The sequence below is a fragment of the Penaeus vannamei genome, chromosome 14 (assembly GCF_042767895.1).
Source record: "Penaeus vannamei isolate JL-2024 chromosome 14, ASM4276789v1, whole genome shotgun sequence".
NCBI lineage: Eukaryota > Metazoa > Arthropoda > Malacostraca > Decapoda > Penaeidae > Penaeus > Penaeus vannamei.
This window is the reverse complement of record NC_091562.1, coordinates 3,961,618-3,972,378: the sequence shown is the minus strand read 5'-3', so window position 1 is coordinate 3,972,378 and position 10,761 is coordinate 3,961,618. Positions and strand designations below refer to the sequence as shown.

The following is a 10,761-nucleotide window of genomic DNA, read 5'->3' as shown; positions in this document are numbered from 1 at the left end:
CATACCACACACATAAACGTAACATTACAAACATCCACACACAAAACGAACATCACAAACAAACAAACACACACCTAAACGTACATATACACAATCATACTAACACACACACACACGCACACGCACGAACAATCAAACACACATACACATGCACACACACACACATACACACAAATACACAGTCATACAAACACACGTACACATGCACAAATACACATTCACGTACACCCATACACGCACACACACACAAACAACCGCACATACACATACACACACTACATACACACACACACACATGTACAAACAAACACACACAAACGTACACATGCACAAACAAACAAACACACCTAAACGTACATATACACAATCAAACTAACACACACACACACACACGTACACATGCACAAACAAACAAGCACACACCTAAACGTACATATACACAATCAAACTAACACACACACACACACACACACACACACACACACACACGCGTACACATGCACAAACAAACAAACACACCTAAACGTACATATACACAATCAAACTAACACACACACACACACACACACACACACACACACGTACACATGCACAAATAAACAAACACACACCTAAACGTACATATACACAATCATACTAACACACACACACAAACGCACACACACCTAAACGTACATATACACAATCATACTAACACACACACACACACACGTACACATGCACAAACAAACAAACACACACCTAAACGTACATATACACAATCATGCTAACACACACACACACACACACACGTACACATGCACAAACAAACAAACACACACCTAAACGTACATATACACAATCAAACTAACACACACACACACACACGTACACATGCACAAACAAACAAACACACACCTAAACGTACATATACACAATCAAAATAACACACACACACGCACGAACAATCAAACACACATACACATGCACACACACACACACACACATACACACACATACACAGGTATACAAACACACGTACACAAGCACAAATACACATATACGTACACCCATACACGCACACACACACTATCAACCGCACATACACGTACACACACTACATACACACACACACATGTACAAACAAACACACACAAACGTACACATGCACAAACAAACAAGCACACACCTAAACGTACATATACACAATCAAACTAACACACACACACACACACACACACACGTACACATGCACAAACAAACAAGCACACACCTAAACGTACATATACACAATCAAACTAACACACACACGTACACATGCACAAACAAACAAGCACACACCTAAACGTACATATACACAATCAAACTAACACACACACGTACACATGCACAAACAAACAAGCACATATAAACGTACATATGCACAAACAAACAAGCACACACCTAAACGTACATATACACAATCAAACTAACACACACACACACACACGCGTACACATGCACAAACAAACAAACACACACATGCACACTCCCACCCACGACCCACCACATCAACCCTTCCATGGATGAAATTATACTATCCACTATTTACAACATTTTCCTGCATTTGGTAAAAGTTGAATCTATGAAGGGAAACTATTGAAAAATACATTTATTAATCTTTTTATTGAAAAATACATTTATTTTTTTTCTCTCTCTGGAGGGTCTAAATACGAAACCCTAAAACCCAAATCCCATGTAAATATATCAGATTAAAAGGGTTTGTGAAACGCGAATCCATTTTAAAACCTGTGAATCTATGAAAAATCACAAGCAGACAACGATGGTTTTATCAGACCTTAACACTCTTTCTCTCTGTTTGTCTGTCTGTCTCTCTGACATACATACATACGTACATACATGCATATATATATATATATATATATATATATATATATATATATATATATATATATATATATATATATATATAAATTTATATAAATGTGTGTGTGTGTGTGCGTATGTGTATGTATGTATGTATATGCATACACACACACACACACACACACACACACACACACACACACACACACACACACACATATATATATATATATATATATATATATATATATATATACATATATATATATATATATATGTATATATATATATATATATATATATATATATATATATATATATATATATATATATATATGTATGCATATATATATATATATATATATATATATATATATATATATATATATATATATATATATATATATATATATATATATATATATATATATATATATATATATATATATATATATATACATATATATATATATGTATATATATATGTATATATATATATATATATATATATATATATATATATATATATATATATATATATATATATATATATATATATATATATATATATATATATATATATATATATATATATATATATATATATATATATATATATATATATATATGTATATATATTCATATATACCATTAATAAATGAGCGAAAGTAGAAAGGTATATAACACCTAAAAGAACCCCTCCCCCCCAAAAAAAAAAAAAAAAAAAACGAAAAAAATAACGGTGATGAGAGGAGAAGGAGGAGGAGAAGGAGGCCGCTTTTCCGTCCCAAGGATCTGTCCTCCAGGCTTTGTCCCGAGAGCCATCTTACGGTTCCCTTTCCTGCCTCCAAGTCGAGAATCCTTTGTCCTCGAGATGTTCCTTGTTGACTCTCGTCTGAGGAGGACTTGTAGTGCCGTTTCCAAGGGCGATCTTGGGCTCTTTGTCTCTGTTTTTTTTCTCATTTTTATTACTGTTTCTTTTGTCTATTTTGGATTTTTATGTTTTCAATGTGTTTTTTCTGTCTCTTTGTCATTATTATTATTTTTTTATTGGTTTGCTTTTTTTTGTTTTTGTTTTTTTTTCTTCCTCTCGCTCTCTATTATCTCCCGATTTCTCTCTCTTTTCTTTATATATACATATAAAAGGAGAAAGAAAGAACTTTATATGATGCCTATTGCTTGGTTATGTTTATTATCATTATTATCATCACTACCATCATCGTTATCCTCATTATCAATGTTATTATCATTATCCTTATTATGACTATTATCATTATCATTATTGTTAACAGTGTCAACATTGTTATTGCTATCATTATCAGTATCATTACTATTATCAATACTATTTTAACAATCATTATTATCATAACTATTATTATTATAATTACGGTTATGATTATGATTATTATTATCCTTATCATTTTTACTATTTGTCCTGATTATCAATATTATTGTTGGTATCATTATTACTATTCATCATTATCATTATTATCATTATAATAATTCTTAATCTTATTCTTTTCATTGTACTTGTAGTCGTCATTATTGTCATATCATCATTGTAATTAGCAGCAGTAATATTAATAATAGCGGTAGTAGTATTACTATTATTATCAACCTTTAATTGCTGTTACCATCACGATCATCATCATTATCATTATCACGTGACATAAATTTTACTGAATTACTATTATCATAATCATAATTATTATAATCGTCGGTATTTCATCCAGATTGTATTATTTTAATCATCAACACCAATACAGGTACAATTCAGGCCCAATTTATATCATTATCTTTTTTATCACAATCTAGAATATTACTTTTTCAGCATCATTATGAAACAGGAAAGAAAGCAACTTCAAGAATGAGATCACGGAATCTTTGGCGATTTTATATTACTACTTTTATTACTATTACTATTGCTATTTTATTCAATAATACTGGAGCAGGAAAGCTGGGACGATTTTATATAATTATTTTTAATTACTATTACTATTTTTTCAGCGATGTATTTTTATTTACTTTCAAAGATTCTGTGGAATAGGAAAGGTAGCAATATAAGAATAAGAATTATGATTAGCGATATAAAGAATGAAACCACGGAATCTGGGACGATCTTATCTTATCATTTTTATTACTATTACTATTTTTCTATCGATGCATTTTTTCAATAATACTAGAACACGAAAGCTAGCAATATAAAGAATGACATGGAATTTGGGACGATGTTATGTTACCATTTTTATTACTAGTCCTATTTTATCAGCAAGATATTACTATATTCTTTCAAATACACTGTGGAATGGGAAATATAGCAATATAAAGAATAAGAATTATCATTAGTGATATAAAGAATGAAACCAAGGAATCTGGGACGATCTTATCTTATCATTTTTATTACTATTACTATTTTTCCAGTGATATATTTTTTCAATAATACTAGAACACGAAAGCTAGCAATATATAGAATGACATAACGGAATCTGGGGCGATTTTATGTTATCATTTTTATCACTATTCCTATTTCATCAGCGAGATATTACTATTTTCTTTCAAATACACTGTGGAATGGGAAATATAGCAATATAGAGAATAAGAATTATTATTAGCGATATAAAGAATTAAACCACGGAATCTGGGACGACCTTATCTTATCATTTTTATTACTATTACTATTTTTCTATCGATGCATTTTTTCAATAATATTAGAACACGAAAGCTAGCAATATAAAGAATGAAATCAAGGAATTTGGGACGATTTTCTTATTCTTTTTATCACTATTCCTATTTTATCAGCTAGATATTACTATATTCTTTCAAATACACTGTGGAATGGGAAATATAGCAATATAAAGAATAAGAATTATTATTAGCGAAATAAAGAATGAAATCACGGAATCTGGGGCGATGTTATCTTATCATTTTTATTACTATTACTATTTTTCTAGCGATGCATTTTGTCAACAATACTAGAACACGAAAGCTAGAAATATAAAGAATGAAATAACGGAATCTGGGGCGATTTTATGTTATCCTTTTTATCACTATTCCTATTTTATCAGCGAGATATTACTATTTTCTTTTAAAGACTCTGTGGAATGGGAAATATAGCAATATAAAGAATAAAAATTATTATTAGCGATATAAAGAATGAAACCAAGGAATCTGGGGCGATGTTATCTTATCATTTTTATTACTATTACTATTTTTTCTAGCGATGCATTTTTTCAATAATATTAGAACACGAAAGCTAGCAATATAAAGAATGAAATCAAGGAATCTGGGGCGATTTTATGTTATCCTTTTTATCACTATTCCTATTTTATCAGCGAGATATTACTATTTTCTTTCAAATACACTGTGGAATGGGAAATATAGCAATATAAAGAATAAAAATTATTATTAGCGAAATAAAGAATGAAACCAAGGAATCTGGGACGATCTTATCTTATCATTTTTATTACTATTACTATTTTTCTAGTGATGCATTTTTTTCAATAATACTAGAACACGAAAGCTAGCAATATAAAGAATGAAATCAAGGAATTTGGGACGATTTTATGTTATAATTTTTATCACTATCCTTATTTTATCAGCGAGATATTACTATATTCTTTCAAATACACTGTGGAATGGGAAATATAGCAATATAGAGAATAAGAATTATTATTAGCGATATAAAGAATGAAACCACAGAATCTGGGACGATGTTATGTTATCATCTTTATTCCTATTTCTATATTTCCAGCATTTTTTTTTTCGCTAACCGTGAAAAATGAAAGCTAGCAATATATAGAATGAAATCACGGAATCTGTGACGATTTTATATTATAATTTCTATCATATTTCTATTTTTTCAGCTATGTATTATTAGATTTTATCTTATTATTTTTATTACTATGTCTTCAGCGATGTATTATCATTTTTTCAGTAACACAGGAATAGGAAATATAGCAATTTAAAGAATGAAACCACGAAATCTGGGTCGACTTCATTCAGAAGAGAAAACGGGAACATTCATGTCTTGCTTCAATAGCTTTCTAGTATTCATTTGCAGCTTTGTGGATTTTATGTATCATATTTGCGGGAATTGTATCCACGTGTTACTTTTATGTGTCGTGTGGGACTTTTAATTAAGAAAACTTTCTTGATATCCCTGCTCAACATGTTTATGAAAAGGATTTTTTTTTGGTATATATAACCACTAGAATTTTTTCCACATAACTTTTTAATTTCATTTCAGCTTCAGTATTTCAGAACTTTTTATAAAGAACATGTAACCTCATATCCCTCCCATGACTGACCACAAGAAATTTTTCCACATAACTTTTTAATTGATTTCTTCAGGATTTCAGAACACCTTTTTATAAAGAACGTGTAACTACATATCCCTCCAATGACTGACCACAAGAAATTTTTCCATATAACTTTTTATTTTATTTCTTCAGGATTTCAGAACACCTTTTTATAAAGAACATGTATCTACATATCCCTCCCATGACTGACCACAAGAAATTTTTCCACATAACTTTTTAATTTCACTTCAGCTTCAGTATTTCAGAACACCTTTTTATAAAGAACATGTAACTCTATATCACTCCCATGACTGACCACAAGAAATTTTTCCACATAACTTTTTTTTTTTATATTTCAACTTCAATATTTCAGAACACCTTTTTATAAAAAGAACATGTAATTGCATATCCCTCCCATGACTCTACAAGAAATTTTTAACCCCAAGTAATCATAATGAAACCGTAATGAGTTCACCTTTGAAGAACTCACCTGAATGTTATCTTGGTGCGTGAGTTTGGGTCTGGTCTGGAGGTAGTTGGAGTACGTTATGGGCCACGTCGGCTGCTTCTCCACTGGGCTTTTCGGTCCGATATTTCGAGGATCTGCAGGACAGGGTCACGTGTTAAGGGGTGTGTGTGATAAAATTGTGATGATTCTAGGAATGGGAGGGGGTGGGAGAAAAGGATGGGAAGAGGGGGGGTATTCTGCTGTTTGGAATGAATTTGTGATGGTGTGTGGTTGTGCATAATGCTGTTATTTCACACATATATATGCCTATGTGTAGTTGTACATAATTCTATTATTTCACACACATATATGCCTGTGTGTAGTTGTACACAATTCTGTTAATTCACATACATATATGCCAGTGTGTAGTTGTACATAATTCTATAATTTCGCACACATATAGGCCAGTGTGTAATTGTACATAATCCTATCATTTCACAAACACATATATACCTGTGTGTAGCTGTACGTAATTCTATATATTCAATAAACACCCACACATTTAAGCATAAGCATTACTAATCACGGTATCCTCACCATAGCCACCTGCAGAGCCATCTATCGCCGGCGTTGGAGACGATCCATCGATGACGATTTTCCATTTCGTTCCTTCACTCGCGCTCCGATAGATGGCGCGCGGGTGGTCGAGGTGCTGCCTGCGAGGAATGGAAACAAAGTCAGAAAAAAAACTCGTGTAAGATTTTGTATTAGAAAAGACGTCTATTATCTATTTTCTATCTACTTACTATCTACTTACTATCTATCTATCTACTATCTACTATGTTTACTATCTACTTACCTACTGTCTATCTGATTAAACCTGTAAGAACGGAAATAGGTTGGGGGTAAAAAGGGGTAAAAACAGTCAATAACGATCGCCAAGTCATGTAAATTGTTATGAATTATCATAGGGGAATATTAATTGAATTAATTGCATTACTGTCCCCTCCCACGGAACCAAATAAGACGATAATGATAATAAAGGCAATGAAAATTATGATAATTAGTAAGAATAGAAGGTAAGTAAAAAAAAAAGAAGAAGAAAAAAATGGGGTTAAGACAGTAAAGATAATAAATTGATAACGCTGCTGATGATTATAATGGTAAAAGAAATAGTGATAATGCGAATAATAATAATGATAACAAAAGAAATGGTGACTATAAAAAATAGTAATGATTAGGATAATGGTGATAGTGCTTATGATAATACTTATAATAATAGTAATCATGATATGGTTATATTGATAATAAGGATGCCAATATTAGTGATAATTATGATACTTGTATAACTACTACTATTGATGATGATAATATTGATGACGATGAAAATTATATAACCAATGATAATGACGATAACGAGGACGATAATGATGATAGAAAACAATAACAACTATTAACAATACCAATAACGACAATAAAGATAATAACACCCATTCTAACAACCACAACCGCCCACCTACACCCACGAGAATTACACCAGACAACCAACAACAAGAACCGAAAATAACCCCAAATAAATTAAGCCCCAATGACAAGCGACCCACGATAATAACAACATTGATTCCCACAACGACCGGGCGGGTTATAATCACCTCGCCGAACCAATAACCTCAAGATAAGGCCAAAGGTGAACCGGAAGTAATTACGATCCCAGAGTGGCTTCTTCACCTAAGATAATCTTCCGTTTATAAAGGATTTTTTTTTTTTTTTTTTTTTTTTTAGGGTTGTGAGGGTTCTATGATACGCAAAATATATTTGAAGATTTTTTTTTATTGTATTTTATTTTATTTATATAATTGAGGATTTTTCTTTATTCTTATTTTTCTTAAAGATGAGAATAGAGGGAAATCAGAAGTTGATGATAGATGAAACGACGATTACGATTAAAAGAAATGGAATTTAGGCCCCAAACATCTGTCAAAATGGAAAGTAAATACGATAAACGATAGAGTCACAGTGAGGACGCAGAAAAGGATATACGTACATACATACATATAAATACACACTCACACACACACACACACGCACGCACACACACACACACACACACACACACACACACACACACACACAGAAATAAAGAGAATATATATGTATATATATAAAGAAATAGATAGATAGATAAACAGATGGATAGGAAGTAGATAGATAAATAAATGGATAGGAAGAAGATAGATAAATAAATGGATAGGAAGAAGATAGATAAATAAATGGATACAAAAAAGATAAATAGATAGAAAAACCAAAAAGACAAGGAAAAAATCACCAACAAAAAACGCACAAACGCATGCAAAACACGAACATGTGATCACCTCAGAAAATCCAAAAATAGGTCACACACTGCATAAGGAGTTACTGTACAAGGTCAAGCCGCCCGAGTCCTATATTCACCTCGCTCAATAACTCCTCTTAATTTTCTCGCATGACCTCAAAAGGAAGGAGAGAAGGAAGGGCGATGAAAAGGAAAAATTATGGATTTGATGAAGATGGTGGAGTATTTTTTTCATGTATGTGTATAGGTATGTGGCCTACGTGTATTTAAATATCACATACATACTAAAGATTCTGTGTTTAATAGCACATAGTTTCTAATTTATTTTCCAAGAGGGATATAATACCACTTTGGTCTAGTATCCCTCATTGATTGATGACGTCATCGATCTGACGTCACAGGAACAGAGAAACACGTAATCAAACACAAGAGACAATATATTCATAATCATATATAAACAATCGCTCCATATTTCCAATTTATTGTAATTGTTTATTTCCAATTGCTCTATTTCATAATCATATATAAACAATCACTCTATATTTCCTGTTTATTATAATTGTTTCTTTTTTAATTGCTCTATTTCTTGTTTTGATGTGTTTTTTGGATTCTAGTCTTACAGAAGGTATCAATCATAATAATAAACAAATATTCACAAAGTTTCGGTAATTCGAATATAGGAAACCAGACTACTTTCTGAGCGTCCCTTGTTGATGCCAAACTTTTTTTTTTTTTCAAAAGTCGTGATCATCGTTGACAACCGCATGCCATGTCAGTGAGGATTTCGTATTTCCAGGTAGGGTCCCGTGATTCACTATGAAATGGCTTCAGTTGAGTCGACAAGGAAGAACATACACACATATATGCATATGCACACACACACACACACACACACACACACACACACACACACACACACACACACACACACACACAGATACACACACACACACAAACACACACACACACACACACACACACACACACACAGATACACACACACACACACATACATACATATACATATGCACATATCCATGCATATATATACATACATAAACACATATATGTACATATATATACACACACACATATATATGTGTATATATATATATATATATATATATATATATATATATATATATATATATATATATATATATATATATATATATATATATATATATATATATATGTATATATATATATATATATATATATATATATATATATATATATATATATATATATATATATATATATATTTATATGTATGTATGCATGTATGTATACACACACACCCAGTGAAATGAATTACCCAGGCCTTTCTCCAGCCGAGAAAGTCTTGGTTCCCGATACAGGAAATGCTCCACAGGTGTAGCACCGATGACCTTTGACCTCTTCTCTTCGTTCGCCTCCCGCCCGTGAAGTTTTGAAACGAATCCTCCATTATTAAAGTACGTTCGAGGACAGACGAATCTCCCAAAGTGCAAAATCTCTTATCGTTTAATTTCCTGTGGAAGATGTTGGTGTCTATCTGTACCGGATTATTTTGTGTATGCGGCGCCGAAGGTTAAAGTGCAGTCTATCATCCGATTTTGTTAAAATGACCCAATGAATTTTCATAAATGTCTATCTGTACCGGATTATTTTGTGTATGCGGCGCTGAAGGTTAAAGTGCAGTCTATCATCCGATTTTGTTAAAATGACCCAATGAATTTTCATAAATGTCTATCTGTACCGGATTATTTTGTGTATGCGGCGCCGAAGGTTAAAGTGCAGTCTATCAGCTGATTTGTTAAAATTGTGCCAGGCCCGATTCAATGAATTTTCATAAA

The 10,761-nt window shown here is 31.6% G+C and overlaps 1 protein-coding gene across 1 annotated transcript in view; it reads right to left on the bottom strand.

Annotated features, from left to right (window-relative positions):
* The window catches only part of LOC138864049 (uncharacterized), a 131,619-nt gene that overhangs the window by 11,434 nt on the left and 109,424 nt on the right, over positions 1-10,761 (bottom strand). The window contains exons 5-7 of the mRNA XM_070130047.1: positions 7,189-7,307; positions 6,634-6,746; positions 2,676-2,829 (exon numbers count right to left, since the gene is read on the bottom strand). Of these exons, the coding sequence (XP_069986148.1) occupies positions 2,676-2,829; positions 6,634-6,746; positions 7,189-7,307 (386 nt within the window). The remainder of the gene's footprint in view (positions 1-2,675; positions 2,830-6,633; positions 6,747-7,188; positions 7,308-10,761) is intronic.